Source organism: Lytechinus pictus, chromosome 14, assembly GCF_037042905.1.
Source record: "Lytechinus pictus isolate F3 Inbred chromosome 14, Lp3.0, whole genome shotgun sequence".
In the NCBI taxonomy this organism is placed as follows: domain Eukaryota; kingdom Metazoa; phylum Echinodermata; class Echinoidea; order Temnopleuroida; family Toxopneustidae; genus Lytechinus; species Lytechinus pictus.
The window spans coordinates 17,600,052-17,615,888 of record NC_087258.1 but is presented as its reverse complement, the minus strand read 5'-3'; the positions used below and the strand labels follow the sequence as shown (position 1 = coordinate 17,615,888).

Below are 15,837 nucleotides of genomic sequence, written 5' to 3'. Positions count from 1 at the left end.
GCCTACATGTAAACCTTGTGACCTTCCAAACAAGGCTTGAGAGTGGTTTCACGAACCGATGGTTCAAATTCTGATCTCTGGTTTAATTCAAATTCTGGTTGAAAGTTGTGGTTTAAGTATGGATAGCCAATTGTGACACTGAGGTTGATTTTTTTCACCCTATTCTTCACAGCTGTGTGAGGATAATAAATAAAAATAGTTTTTTAACCATCAAGGCACAAAGAAAGAGTAAATAAACATAAAAAGTGTACAATGTTAACAAATATTTTGGCTTCTCATACTTTTAGTAATGACCTAGACCTTAGTCCATTTAAACCGAACTATGGGGTCCCGTAACACAACGGTTAGTGATTAATCATACGCTTGATTTTCATGATTAATTTTACATTGTAGTCAATATAATCATTCGTAAAAACATGTTCTACCATAATTGCTAAGCTTTGTGTTTATACTGGCCCCAGTATATGGGTCAATGACTGTTCGTCTTGAGGGGTTATCGCGGTCTAGTGGTTATGACTCTTGTCTTTCATTCAGAGGGGTGTGGGTCGAAACCCAACCATCGCACGTCTTCCTTCAGCAAGAAATTTACCCACATTGTGCTACACTCAACCCAGGTGACGTAAATGGGTACCTGGCAGGATTAATTCCTTAAATGCACCAAGCGCCTTAAGCAGCTGGAGCTACAGCCGGGTGAAATATATATTACACCACTGAATAGATAATTGGCACCTCATAAATGCTATATTATTATTATCATTACCTGGAAGTTGCAAGCAAGCTGGCGATCACTGCTATGCTGTCTCCATAGTTGGAATGCAGCTCTCAGATCAGCATCGTTCATCCTGCCTTCGACCAGGGATCTATACTGTCTATGAATCCTCTTCATACCGGTGTACTCCAGCCACTGGTAGAAAGCAGCACTGGCAGGCCACAGCCGAAGACGAAGGATGATAGACGTCAGATAGACCTGCGAAACAATTATGGCACAGTGAAACCTGTCTATAGTGACCATCCAATGAAAACATAAAATGTCGCCTTTGTAGACAGGTGGCTGCTATAGACAGGTTCTTATACACATAATCTGGGGGCCGTTTCGTAAAGCTGTTCGTAACTTAAGAGCGACTTTAAGAATGACTGGTGATCCTTTCTTACGCGCTAAACCATCGCCAATGAATATACCATTTACAACAAGACGGGATCACCAGTCGTTCTTAAAGTCGCTCTTAACTTAAGAACAGCTTTATGAAACACCCACCTGCCTCAAAGGAAAGCAGTCACAATAAGCAGGAGGCTGCTATGGACAGGTGGCCACTAACACAGGTTTGACTATATTACTCACGTTGTAAGCCTCTTGTTATGAAATGTCATCTCATATGCATATATAATGAGTTAGATTGAGATATTTTAGAGTCTCCCCTTTCTTATGACCACGGATATCTGTTCAACTAAAATATCAGTGGCTTCACAAATGTTCATGCAGACATACCATCTTGATTTCTTACAGAACAAAAAAATGCAATAAGTTAAAGACAATTGAGATCATTGTCATGTCAAGCACTGAAAGTGAGATTTGCAAGGAAACCAAATATGGAAAGGGGAGTCTTCAAATCTTGACCAAAAATTGAACTGTAATAGGTAAATTTGCATCATCATAATGCTTATATAAATCAGTATACAATTCCTCGAACACACCCACAACAAAACAAAATGTTACTGCTTGAAGGATTTATTATTATTTTTTTTTTACTCTGCACACTTCATCAGTGATTATAACTAAGTAATTTGCTCTCAGCTAGATGTCATCAGATGCAAGGATTTTAGAAGCTTAAAACAGTTGTCAGTGAAAAATTACAGACTCTTGGTTTCATGAAAAGCCCGCTGATTATTACTGACTAACCTTTTTATTGTTGATAGCTTTCAGTGTTTGCTGATTTGTAATATGAGAGACAGACTTTTCTGGAGTAAGAAACAAGCTCTCAGATCCAAGAACACTGCTTTCAATGTCCTCATCATCAACAACATCATCTTCCACCTTGGGATTAACTTCAGCTGTAATGTTCACCGCTCCTCCAATGGCACCCACCATATTCATATCACTATTGTAAAGAATGCCATTTGAAAGTCTCTCTTTTGCGTTGCCAGGTTGTCTCTGAATGCCTTCGAATCTGGACGATGCTGAGCCATCCTGATGACTGAGTGGACTTAAGTTACCGGTATTCCGTACTGTTGACACGTCATGGATGGTTTCCCTGGTATATCCTGGAGATGCTCTATGTTCCTCAAGGAACATGGTGTCATCTCCCCTGTATCCTAGATGGTCCTCAGTTGAAGACCTTGGCATGGTGAATCCACACCACTCATCTCTGTTCTGGGATACACTGTTGTTATTGTTCTTGTGTGGAGACAGCTGTAACACATCACTGACAAGGGCACAGTCCTTGGAGTTCTTCTTGGTAGTGCTGTCACTGCTGGCAGCGATCTGCCATTCGCCATTTGAGATCACCGTGACCCCACTGGCATGGTAACCACTGTCAGTGACGGAGGAGATGCCGTTGCAGCTACGATGGGAGTCTACGCTCCTACCGGACGATTCCACACCTTGATGTCCACTGATGTCTGACCCTTCACTGAAATCTCCCTGACTGTTGACCTCAGAGTATACTGGTAGAGGAAAATCTCTATCCACCTCATCACTCCTGAGGATGCCTAGGTGTAGATTCCGGAGTGGGGATGGAGTTCCGCTGGTGTGTTCCAGTGAGGCGCTCATGAAGGGATCTTGTCCGGGAGGAAACACACCTCTTGCATCGATATCATCAGAAGGCCTAGACCACTCAGATGGCCCAGGGACCCTCTTGTTCATCGTGGAACACTCAGTTGGTGCAAGAACTGTCTTGCTCATCGTGGAATGGAAGTACTCTGTAGAGGTCTCTTCTAGAAGATGAACAGACACTTCTCTCAAAGGTGATGGAGATGATGCATATAAAGATGGTGTCCCATGAGCCTGAAGCTGCAATATCGACGCTGCTGATGATGATGCCGATGATGACAAGAAGGAGCAGGCAGGTGATTGTTCTAGAAAGTCTGGACTCTGGAGAGAGCTGCATGATTCATTCAACCTGGAGTGAAATCTCTCTACAGCGGCATACATACTTTGCTGTGTGTGCTGATGCCATGACTGAAACGCTTCCTTCAGCATGCGAAGTTGACAATTCTTAGCAAGTGACCTGCAAGGATGTGAAAGAAAGAAATATTTTGAGAACCGTGTACAGCACTAAGGAACAGTGGTGATCGTTTTATACTTACTTACATAATAACTACCAACATATGCTTTTTACCCGGTTTGAGCAAATGTCTCGTGGCTCAATCCTTTTTCATAACAACAGGTTATTGGGAACAAGGCTAAGAGATAAGCATTTTTTCATGATACATTTTTAATTTTCACTTTTTTTATTCAAGTGACACAACTACATATCTTAAACATTTACAGACAAATAGCCATAGGAGAATTGAATCTATCAAATCAATTGTGAAATATTTGAAAAAAATTAACTAGTTTTAAAGCTAAGTTCGAGTTCTGGTAAAGAAATATGATTTAGACAGGAATTGGTTGAAAGCAATCCTAGAGTATTTATCATCATACACAAAAATGCGTTTTTAGACCAACAAAGTTTAATTAAATAATTCAGGCTGCGTATTTATAACAAAGTTTCATTAAATAATTCAGGCTGCGTATGTTAGAACAACAAAGTTTAATTAAATAATCCAGGCTTGCTTAAGATTATATTCATTACATTATCACATGCTTTTCCTGGTGTCACTAACAAAGGAAACAACAAGTGGGACCATATTATAAATGGACAAGCATTTTCCAGTAATTTTTCTGGTCTTTATTTGCTCATTACTCTGTAATTATACATTTCCTGAAAAATCATTTGGCAAATATCATTTATTTATTTATTTTAAAATTCTGGGTAAGTTTTGTTCAAGACTGAGAATATTTCATTTTCTGTTCTTACCAATACCAGAGTTTATCTCTAATTCTCACCTTGCTGTGAGTTCAAGCTCCAACGATCGTCTCCATCTCCTCCACATCTCAAGAATGGTAGATGATGCGATCCTGCCCTGAATCACTGTGCATCTCTCTTTCTCCAGCTCTGCCTCCTCACCGCTGGCTCTCCTCCATGCTTTGAAGAACAACCTCTGAAGGAGAAGCCTTCTTTGCTGTGTTTGTTTATCAAATGAGGAAAGGAAACACAAATTTGATTCAATTGAATTAAGCCATTCATGCTAAAAATTTATGATGTCCAAGGGTGAATCAAATTCACACCCCAGAGCCCTGTTGCACGAAGGTTAGTGATCAATCGTGAATTGAAATTGCCTATCAAGATCATCGTTGCATGCACATTTTGCTCATTAGACTGACTAGGAACCAATCAGAATTGTTCTTTCATATTAGCGATTATTTGCTAACCTTTGTGTTACGGGGGCCCAGGTGTTCTAAAGATGTAACACAAATGAAATTTCTATCAATTCTAATAAGACAAAATGTTGATAACTACAATTATATTTCTCACGAATTAAAGAAAACAATAACCAATACCTGAAATGGATTAGAATTTTCAACTTTTTCATACATGCCTGCAAAATAGTAATGGTAAATGTACGGAAATGTATACTTTTTATATGTATTTCAGATACTTCCACATGTAACTGCAATAGGTGATTAAGTCAATTAAATTAACTGATCTACTGGCACATATCTAACTCATTTCATATTCAAGCATATTTAATAGAGCGTATGCAGATCTCACAACATATGTTGGGTACCTATCATTACTTTGTATTATTTATATATTTTGATGTCTGACCTCGAGTGTTAAAAATAACTGTACAACAGCTACTTGACTTGCAGTCCACAAGCATATGGGAAGTTGAATGTGCATCAATTCGTACCATCGCACACTCACCACCCAACATATACCGTTGCACGGTTTAATAGGTGACATCACAATATGGTTCAGTTCATTGCGCTAGGTAAATAAATGCAGGTGCAATACGCATAGGGCCAACTAGCAGGATGCGCACTGCTCTTGCGGATATGATGTACACTTAAATCAGAGCTAACATACTTGCAACACATGCTGCTACTCATGGATTTGGCTTTGTGATTTATTAGTTATTTCTTCGCTGCCAAGGATTAACCTGGGAAAAGTAGATTATTCTTCATACTTTTGCTAATTTCTGGAGCACTGTTACCATCGCACTTCATACCTATTGCTGCTTGTAGAAATCAATTTAAATTCAATTTATCTCATCCCCATCCAACATAATACAAGGAAATATAAATCAGAAACAATTTTACAGATTTACGTTTCAAAGAACAGCAGTACAAAACAGAGCATATGGAAATGACTGGTTCACTCAAAGCAATGCTTGTTAAGTGTGGATCCCCCTTGAGAAGGTAAAAATGATTGGGTACTTAATACATGCGTATATGAAAGGAAAGAAAAAGAGGACGAAATGAAAAAAGTTGGAGATAAGACTTGAGGGAAACAGTATTTTGAATTACAGACCAGGGGCCCGTTTCATAAAGAGTTGCAACTGTTGTAACTTTGCCATTATGGCAACTACCATGGTAACCTTGATTTTGATTGGCTGCTGAGCCCTTTTGCCATGGAATATGCTATAATGGCAAAAATACACAGTTGTAAATCTTTATGCAGGTTTAGTCATGAAAAGAGGTCTGCAACATGAAGGATATGTTAGATATTAGACTAGAGAGAAAGAAAGAACAAGACATTTATATTATATTGGATGGCTCTGAATGGAATACCAGAAATATTCCAAGAGTTTGTGCAAATATTGGCCCTAACGAGTATTCCATGGAATAAAGCCATCCAGTATAATTATTATCATCTATCCCACCCCTAGCAATAAAAAAGAGAGAGAAATTTGATTGAACAATAATGGCATCATCACTTCATAAGATCAAATTTGGTCGTTGACATGCGACTTGCGTGTAGTTCATTATGACGTAATTGAGTGTCGTTGTGCTCTTATGCTGTGCATCGTATTGCTTTCATTTTTGTACGCGTTGTATATTTCACGCATTCGCACAATACTGTTGAATATGCTCTCATATTCAATAGCAAATTTTGTACAGGAGCCTACGGGATAATCTTGGATTTCGGTTATTCTACGGATACGCTCTGATACTAGCACAGGCAATTGATGCAGACCAAAATATGCGTTTTTATATGCGCTCTATATAGATGATAATAAAATATATTAAAGGATTCGTACCTCATTTCCCATTTCAATCTGTCTCTCCAGCTCAGCCACTTCCGCCTGTGCTTTCCAGGATGTGAAAGCCTCCTGAAGGAGTCCCATCTCATGGTGCTTGGCAACCGTTCTCCTGCTTGTCTCCCTCTGGTTGAGCCTCTGCCATGCCCGAAAGCATCCTAGGACGAGACTGGCTTCCAAGGAGGCCTGCTCCTGCTTGGTTTGGAGACAAGATACTGTCTGGCTTCTACCAGAAGATGGGTGAATATATGGTGGAGAGGATATAGAAGAGAAGAATAGGGGAAGGAAGCAGAAAAGAAAGGAGAGGAGAAGAGGAGGGGGAAAAAAGAGAAGAAAGGAAAGAAAAGGAGAAGAGGGGGAAAGAAGAGAAAAAAGGAAAGAAAAGGGGAAAGAGGAAGGAGAGAATAGGTATAGAGAAAAAGTACGAGAGGATAGGAGAGGGAAGAAGGAAGAAAAGAAAGGAGAGAGGGAGAGAGGAAAGAGGAGGAAAAGAAAGGAGGAAGAGGGGAAAGAGGAAGAAAGGAGAGGGGAATAGCAGGGGGAAGAAGTGGAAGGAGAACAGCATGAAGAGAAGAAATAGGAGAAAGAGAAGGAAGAGGAAAGAAGTAAGAGAAGAGAAAAAGGGAGGACTTGGGCATTATTAACATAATTATGTTGTGCACATTCTTGCCTGAAATAATGTTTCGAGTTAGGCAATTAGCCGATTTAGAGAAGGTAAACTTATGCAGAGTATACTGAACTACATGCTTCTTTTTCACTTTGGTATATATAAACCCCTCAAAAAAAGTTTGGAAATCTGAGTTTGGCCATTAATTTCTCCCAACTCCCGATTTTAAATAATGCATATTTTATGTCATTCAAAAGATCATTTAATTCTCTATAAAATGATACCATGCAATGTTATGATCATGCTATCACGAAAAGAGCAGGATTGGACGAGGTCTGAATTGAAAAGCTGCAAAACGAACAGAAATAGTCATCAAGGGTCAATAAAGAACATGATTCTTTTGTCTGTGTCAAAAGAGATGAAAATCCATTCAAATTACGCCCCTGCTTTTTCATTTTTGATGTTTTGTTGTGGTGTATGTAGTGATGGTTCTGTGAGATAACATGGTTTGAGTCGATGTTTGAAATACCCATGCATGTTTGTTTGTTATGTGCATGCTTGTGCAGAGGTGTGTTTGATTCCACAAAAGAAACCGCTGAGAAACGCACTAATCACCACAGAAAAAAAGCACAGTCACTTTCAATATTGTGTCATTTTGCAACTTTTGAATTTTGACCTTGCCCCACTTTTCAAGGCACTGCACCTCCATGTAAACCATAATCATATCATGTAGGGTATCATTTTAAAGAGAATTAAATGATCTATTCATTTGTATCAATCACACATTGATATTCACTAAAACCGAGGAGGGATTATTGATCAAAGTCAGATTTCAAAATTTTATATAATATATATATATTTTTTCATCTATTCATCTATCATCACATTATAAGGGATAAAAAAAAGAAACAATCAAAGCAGTGAAGATGTTTTTCTTCGATGTCCTGTTAACATACATACATAAAATAAATTTCAATTATAACAATAGAGATCTTAAAAAGAAAGTATAGTATAAAGTAAAAAACAAAACAATATTCATTACTTTGTTTATGCATTACCTCCAGTATCTAAATGTCGTTGCTATGACAGTATCCTTGCATCTTCTAGCAAACCTCTGCCCCATTTTCTTCCTCTTGACGACAAATCTCCAGTTGTCAAAAGCTCTGAAATGAATTCAAATTTCTTAACCCTTATTCAATTGATTGGAAACCGGTAAAGAGCTTTTTTATCACCAAAGATTTATGAATTAAAATGTTTGATATTACATAAAGTTACATACTAAAGGAATTACGAGTGCATGGCATGATTCACTCCCTGACTTGTATACATGCCACAATGTGCACATAACGGATTAGTGAGTGAAACTGTAAAAATGCCATAACAGTACTTAATTCTGATTTGATTTCAGTGATATGCTTATTTCATTTTTTGCTATTTGTCTAATGAAAATTGATATTGGGGGTGATATAATAAATTGTTCATTTAAACATAAGTATTCAGGGTCCAGTATGCAAGAAATTTTGAGAAAAAAGGAGTGTGAAAGTGTTAATGAAAAGGGTCGTGTCTTTCTGTGGTCAAGAGGTTTAGGCAATGGACTCATGATCATAAGGTTGTGACTTCGAATCCCCGCTCTGCCATTGTCTCCACTTTGATAAACAATCCAAGAGTAAAATCAGTTGTCTATCAGTTCAGCCACTATGCCTTAATTAAGTTAGACATAAAGTGTTTCCAAAGTAATTGGCTATTTACCGGCTTGGAGCTATACCAGCAAAAAGCTGTCCTACCGTTTTCCTAAGGGAGCTACCATAACAGAAATACATTTGGTATTGGGGGTGATACAATAATTGTTCAGTTAAACATATAGAGCTATACAGGGTTACGCCTTAGATACCATGTGAGCAACGTCATTTAAGCAAGTCAATGAAATGTCTTGTCTGAGAATATTGGTGCCAAGTCAGGATTCTATTGGACTCACTTGGCTAGACACCGTTCCTTCCTCCTTTCGGTAAGCGGTCCGACTGCTCTCGTCACCATCATCTCCAGCTTCCAGGCAAGAAATATCCTGTGAAGACGACTGCAGATCAAGACATGCTGCATGTCTGCTGCCCTCTGCCTGTCACAGTCAGCTTGTCCTTTGGCCTCGACCCACTTCGAGAATGACCCTAAGAGTTAGTCATTTTTCAAAGATTTAAAAAAGGAAAACTTTTGCTTCAGAAATTGACGAGGATAATGATGAACAGCATTTGTGTAGTGCCATTTGACTGAAATTTTTTTTTTAAGGCACCAGCTCCCCAACATGTCACACATTACTCACAAGGTTGCTGGAAAAAATGGGCATTTTAGTAATATAGATTTGAATCCAGGGGACCGTTTCATCAACATTTTTGTCAGATCTGACATCTTTCCTAGATTTTGATTGGTTGAGAGGCACTGTAACTATGGTAACTGTCGGATAAAATGGGACTTGTCGGATAAAACGTCTGACAAGTCTTTTCATGAAAGGCTCCCCTGAATTACTTGAAACTAGAATATAATCTGAATATTTAATGTCTTCACCTAAAAAGGAATCGGCTTTTGCTATCCAGGGCCCTGTAACATAAAGGTTAGCAATGATCGTTGGACTGATTTCCATGAGTGATTATACATAATAAGCAATGCAATGCAATCAGTCATTGAAATCAGCCCATTATCAATCACTATGCTTTATGTTAATGGCCCCTGATGTAAGTTTCTCCATTAAGACAGGGTCACATATCTCCAAGCCTGGGACCTATAACATGAAGCTTTGCCATTGATTGTGTGGCTCATTTTTACGATTGATCATACACAATATTCAATGCAATCAGTCATCGAATTCAGACCATGATCAATCTCTATGCTTAAACGGTACCTGATGTAAGTTTCTCCATTAAGACAGGGTCACATATCTCCAAGCCTGGGACCTATAACATGAAGCTTTGCCATTGATTGTGGGTCTCATTTTTACAATTGATCATACATAATATTCAATGCAATCAGTCGTTGAAATCAGCCAATGATCAATCACTACGCTTCATGTTTACGGCCCCTGATGTAAGTTTCTCCATTAAGACAGGGTCACATATCTTCAAGCCTGGGACCCATAACATGAAGCTTTGCCATTGATTTTGGGGTTGATTTTTACGATTGATCACATTCAATATTCAATGCAATCAGTCATTGAAATCAGCCCATGATTAATCACTACGCTTCATGTTCACGGCTCCTGATGTAAGTTTCTCCATTAAGACAGGGTCACATATCTCCAAGCCTGGGACCTATAACATGAAGCTTTGCCATTGATTGTGGGGCTCATTTTTACGATTGATCATACACAATATTCAATGCAATCAGTCATCGAATTCAGACCATGATCAATCTCTATGCTTAAACGGTACCTGATGTAAGTTTCTCCATTGAGACAGGGTCACATAACTTCAAGCCTGGGACCCATAACATGAAGATTTGCCATTAAAAGTGGGGTTGATTTTTACGATTGATCATACACAATATTCAATGCAATCAGTCATTGAAATTAGCCCATGATCGATCACTACGCTTCATGTTTACGGCCCCTGATGTAAGTTTCTCCATTAAGACAGGGTCACATATCTCCAAGCCTGGGACCTATAACATGAAGCTTTGCCATTGATTGTGGGTCTCATTTTTACGATTGATCATACACAATATTCAATGCAATCAGTCGTTGAAATCAGCCTATGATCAATCTCTATGCTTAAACGGTACCTGATGTAGGTTTCTCCATTAAGACAGGGTCACATATCTTCAAGCCTGGGACCCATAACATGAAGCTTTGCCATTGATTGTGGGGCTCATTTTTACGATTGATCATACACAATATTCAATGCAATCAGTCATTGAAATCAGCCCATGATCGATCTCTATGCTTTATGTTGATGGCCCCTGATGTAAGTTTCTCCATTAAGACAGGGTCACATATCTCCAAGCCTGGGACCTATAACATGAAGCTTTGCCATTGATTGTGGGGCTCATTTTTACGATTGATCATACACAATATTCAATGCAATCAGTCATTGAAATCAGCCCATGATCGATCTCTATGCTTTATGTTGATGGCCCCTGATGTAAGTTTCTCCATTAAGACAGGGTCACATATCTCCAAGCCTGGGACCTATAACATGAAGCTTTGCCATTGATTGTGTGGCTCATTTTTACGATTGATCATACACAATATTCAATGCAATCAGTCATTGAAATCAGCCCATGATCAATCTCTATGCTTAAACGGTACCTGATGTAAGTTTCTCCATTAAGACAGGGTCACATATCTTCAAGCCTGGGACCCATAACATGAAGCTTTGCCATTGATTGTGGGGCTCATTTTTACGATTGATCATACACAATATTCAATGCAATCAGTCATTGAAATCAGCCCATGATCGATCTCTATGCTTTATGTTGATGGCCCCTGATGTAAGTTTCTCCATTAAGACAGGGTCACATATCTTCAAGCCTGGGACCCATAACATGAAGCTTTGCCATTGATTGTGGGGCTCATTTTTACGATTGATCATACACAATATTCAAAGCAATCAGTCATTGAAATCAGCCCATGATCAATCACTATGCTTTATATTAACGTCCCCTGATGTAAGTGTCTCCATTAAGACAGGGTCACATATCATCAAGCCTGGGACCCATAACATGAAGCTTTGCCATTGATTGTGGGGCTCATTTTTACGATTGATCATACACAATAATCAATGCAATTAGTCATAGAAGTCAGCCTATGATCGATCGCTAAGCTTTATGGTACGGGCCCAGGTGAACAATGTCATAACATGAAAATGCATTGAAATCAGGGGGAAAAAATCAGAATGTATACAGTCACTGACACAACAACATTGCAGGCCTGAACAAAATAAATTGAATAAAACTAATAAAAATACTGGTATGTAGACCACTAACATGTAAGATCTAAAATAAAGACTTCGAAAAATCTAAGTCACAATAAAAGATGTTCTAGAATGTAGAAGAAAACAATCTCATCTAAAAATTGAAGACTAATATCATGCAGTCCATCACCAGCTTGAAGTAATAATGAATCATAATTACATCAAATGTTTCCAAGAATGTCATCACATTTCTTTATATTTTTTTCTAAAGTGAAAACCCTTTGATGTATGATACTTTGTAGTATGGACATCTAACCTAGAACTGTTTTAGTTGCAAAATACTAACTTTTCACAAATGCTAATACCACAAAACTACAATTCCATTTACACGAACCAACGAATACAACAGTCACCCACAATACTTCTTTTCCAACTCAAGTCCTCCTCAAACTCAGTACTTACTTCTGAGGCAAGCGTTGTCCGACTGTCTTGCAAACTCTTCCGCCTGAATTCTCTGCCTGCGTTCGATCACATGCTGTATCCAATGCTTTGCTGCCCTCTCTAGGCAATGTTCGGACCATCTCTCGAGGCCACGACGAAGCGCCCTCGCCCTGAGCCAGCGGAGTTTCCATCGTTGGAAGAAGATGCCTGTTGCTTTGACGTCTTTGACAGTCTGGTGATTTTGCAGAGATAGCCTGTTGTGGCAAAAGGTAGTGCACATTAATCAGTGTTGTCCCCAGGGATTTTTTTTAAGTTATGAAAATGCCCAACACCTTGCCGCAGGGCATGAGTGGGCAAAAATTAGGCAGATTCCAGAGCTCAAAAATTACAAATATCTTGTTCATAGATTTTTTTCTTTGTCAGTGGGAAAATTAGTGATGGGACGGGGACATGAGAAGTTTGGAAGTTTCATTGATATTGCGCAGAAAGCAAATCTCATGCTTGAGGGAACCCCGAACTTCAAATGTTGCTTTCTATTTATTTTTTGAAGCTCTCGCTTGGTTTCTTCTGCATTCAATCAAATACTTGTGTGGGTCATTGTTGATCAACTTTGACAAGTTATATATTATTTTAAAGCTTAGGATATGCTTTTTCAAATTGAATACAAATTTCGAAATTTAATTTTGACAACTTATTGTTGCATTTGGGGTAGCTGGTCACATGTATGTCTATTTTACGAAGACATGGTATGATTATTATCCTGGCAGGATTAAGCCTTTGAACACACCAAGTGCTACATGTAGAATCAGCAACTAGAGCTAAACCCAGGGCAATTTATAGTGTACCTTACATTGGTAACAAGTTTAACAGTGCTTTGCAAATGCTATTTATCTTTGACAGTCATCAGAACCGTCGTATCCCAGATACAACAGTGCAAACCCATTTCTAAGAAAATCAACTTCAAAGTTTACTATTTCCACACATTTGTCCCAGCTTTACAAGATTTCATTGCAAGAAAAATACATAGTAGGAAAGACCACGACAACTGCTTGACAATAGTATCTTGATTTTTACACAAAACCTCAATACAGCGAAAATATCGCATTTAGGAGCTACAAGCTTGTAATTTCAGTTAGAGCGGTTTAGATATTCAGTGCACAAAAACGACACAGGGAATACAATGGGTACCACTGGCTGATACGACAGTTTCGATGAACGACAATATTATTATCCTAATACAGAAATTCAAATCTGCCTTTTCTTGAACATACCTGAGAAATACTTGGGAGCATGTCCAAGACCGCCATGCAAACATCACCCCCCTCATCTGTACCCTCTCAAGTAACCTGATGCCATCTCGTCGTGCCTCTACACACTGCCGAGTGTGCTTTCTCCATGCTAACAGCGCCCTCTTCATCAGAGTTTGGCCAGTCTTGGAGTCTAGGATCCTGTAGAGGAGCTTTCTCCTTTGATTCTTCAGTTTCCAGAGTTCAAAGGCTTGACTGGGAGAAAAATTTAACAATTTACAAAAATTCTAATATCTTAAATTTACCAGGGAATAACTGCCTTAGTTATTGGTAGGTCTTCCAGCAGGCACTGCATTACATAATGTTACTTTTTACCCTTCTCCATTTAAATATGGTGAGCGCTTGGCTAGAAGGCAGAATGTCCCATTTTTAAGTCTTTGTATGACTCGGCCACGGATAAAAACTCGGAATCAAAGGTCAGCCCCATATAGATAACATTTATAAAATACCCCATGATATGCATGAACAAGGGTAAGGTAATATATATTTCTAATTTTTCAGGTGCTATTTGATTCACACTGGGTTGATTGTTGATTGATTTATTTATCTGGATGTATACACTGCTGGACCAATTGATATAAATGCAGTGGGTGAGAGAGGGCGCGGTGATATCTAGTCGTATCGTAGGTGGCTCTTTTTGATCTTCGACTTGGACACCTCTAGTGATGTGCTGTTCACTACTTCAGGTGGGAGATGGTTCCATGCCAAAGGGGTACTCACAAAAAAATGATTGTTTCATTTGCTCAGTGTTTGTTGGGTGGATAGTGTAACCTTTATTGTGGTTCACTACTTGTCTTTCTAAGATATTCTATGTTGAAAGTCTTTAAATTGTTAAGTTTTTACTTGTCGTTTTGGTCTTGCTTTAATCAAGAAATTCTCAATAGGAAGGACTTTTTTTTTTGGGGGGGGGGGTATTTCTTTTGAAGGGCTCCTTTTTCCCCCTTCAGTAAGCAATTATTCAGCATCTGAAAATATCATCATTCTGCCAGATGTGAAAACTTTATTGTGAACATCTTAATATTGAATATTGTCTGTGACAGATCTTAGTGCGACACTACAAGAAAGATGGCCACCCCAAAGCATGCCAATTATGGAATTCTAGTGGCAATTTCGGATGTGACAAGGGTGGGATAGCATGTTGCCCTCATATATTTCCCTCGCTTACCGGGGAGTGTTTCACAAAGCTCTTTGTAAAGTTACTAACGACTTTAGGAATGACTGGAACATGTTCTTAAGTGCTAAGTCAGCTACATACGGAAATATTACTTAGCACAAGAAAGGGTCATCGGTCGTGCAGAGTCATTAATAAGGTACAGAAAGCTTTATAAAACAGCTACCTGAACACAAGCGAGACATGCCAAGTCTCACACCTATGGCATGAGGCTCCTGCTTTTCCTGGCTCTTGCTCTTCCCCAAAGCTCTTTCTCACAACTGTATCGCAGCCTAACCACTTATACATTATACACAGTGCCTGGGGGCCGTTCCAGAAAGCTGTTCTTAAGTTTAGAGGGACTTTATTCACCATTAAATGTTCATTGGAGATTATTTAGCATGAAGAAAGGTTCATCAGTTGTCCTTAAAGTTGCTCTTAACTGACAAACAGCTTTATGAAACACCTCCAGGTCATCTCATGCCGAGTGACCGTTCCCTGCCTAAAGTCCCACGCATCACATGTCTTTGAATTTGGCATCTCTGACACATTACCTGAGTCGCGATTTCTCTCTCTTGCGGATCACCAGCAAAACCTTGGTCCTCTCTGCCCAGTCAGCAAAAAATCTCTGAAGGATCGCCTTGTCTCTGAAGACTATAGCCTTGGCATTGTCATGGAGATTCTCCATCTTCATGATCTGTATACCATGTCTCCAAGCCTTCCAAGATCTACATAGTATGGTCCACCTGATAAAATCATAAAATAGTTTTTTCTTCAAATTAAAAGGAAATAAACATTTATTTGAAATTGAATAAACAAATTAACAGATATAGATCAATGCCAGCCAAGATTTGAATAGCATCAACCGACAAAAAAAAAAAAAATTCTTCCTTTAAAGAAAATATAAAAATGATCTGAATAGATACAGATCCACACCCTCCGAGATCTGCAGAGCATCAAACATCTGACAAAATGAAATGATAAATTTTTCTTTCAAATTAGATATATTCATTTAAAATGAATTAAAAAATAAATACATAGTAAAGTCATTATATTTTGGCAATTTCATATAGATATTTGTATGTAAAAATTGATATTTTCACAAAAAATAAGCATTCTACTAGCTATATAAAG

At 38.6% G+C, this 15,837-nt stretch overlaps 1 protein-coding gene across 2 annotated transcripts in view; it reads right to left on the bottom strand.

The window, feature by feature from the left end:
• The window catches only part of LOC129276542 (uncharacterized), a 49,919-nt gene that overhangs the window by 22,112 nt on the left and 11,970 nt on the right, over positions 1-15,837 (bottom strand). Inside the window, exons 9-17 of one of the 2 annotated variants that reach the window (XM_064109091.1) lie at positions 15,258-15,449; positions 13,518-13,748; positions 12,268-12,500; positions 8,886-9,072; positions 7,969-8,073; positions 6,304-6,526; positions 4,046-4,221; positions 1,898-3,224; positions 761-967 (exon numbers count right to left, since the gene is read on the bottom strand). In XM_064109091.1, coding sequence (XP_063965161.1) covers positions 761-967; positions 1,898-3,224; positions 4,046-4,221; positions 6,304-6,526; positions 7,969-8,073; positions 8,886-9,072; positions 12,268-12,500; positions 13,518-13,748; positions 15,258-15,449 — 2,881 coding nt within the window. Of the gene's footprint in view, positions 1-760; positions 968-1,897; positions 3,225-4,045; positions 4,222-6,303; positions 6,530-7,968; positions 8,074-8,885; positions 9,073-12,267; positions 12,501-13,517; positions 13,749-15,257; positions 15,450-15,837 lie in introns of both variants that reach the window. The other variant, XM_064109092.1, reaches the window with a different exon arrangement.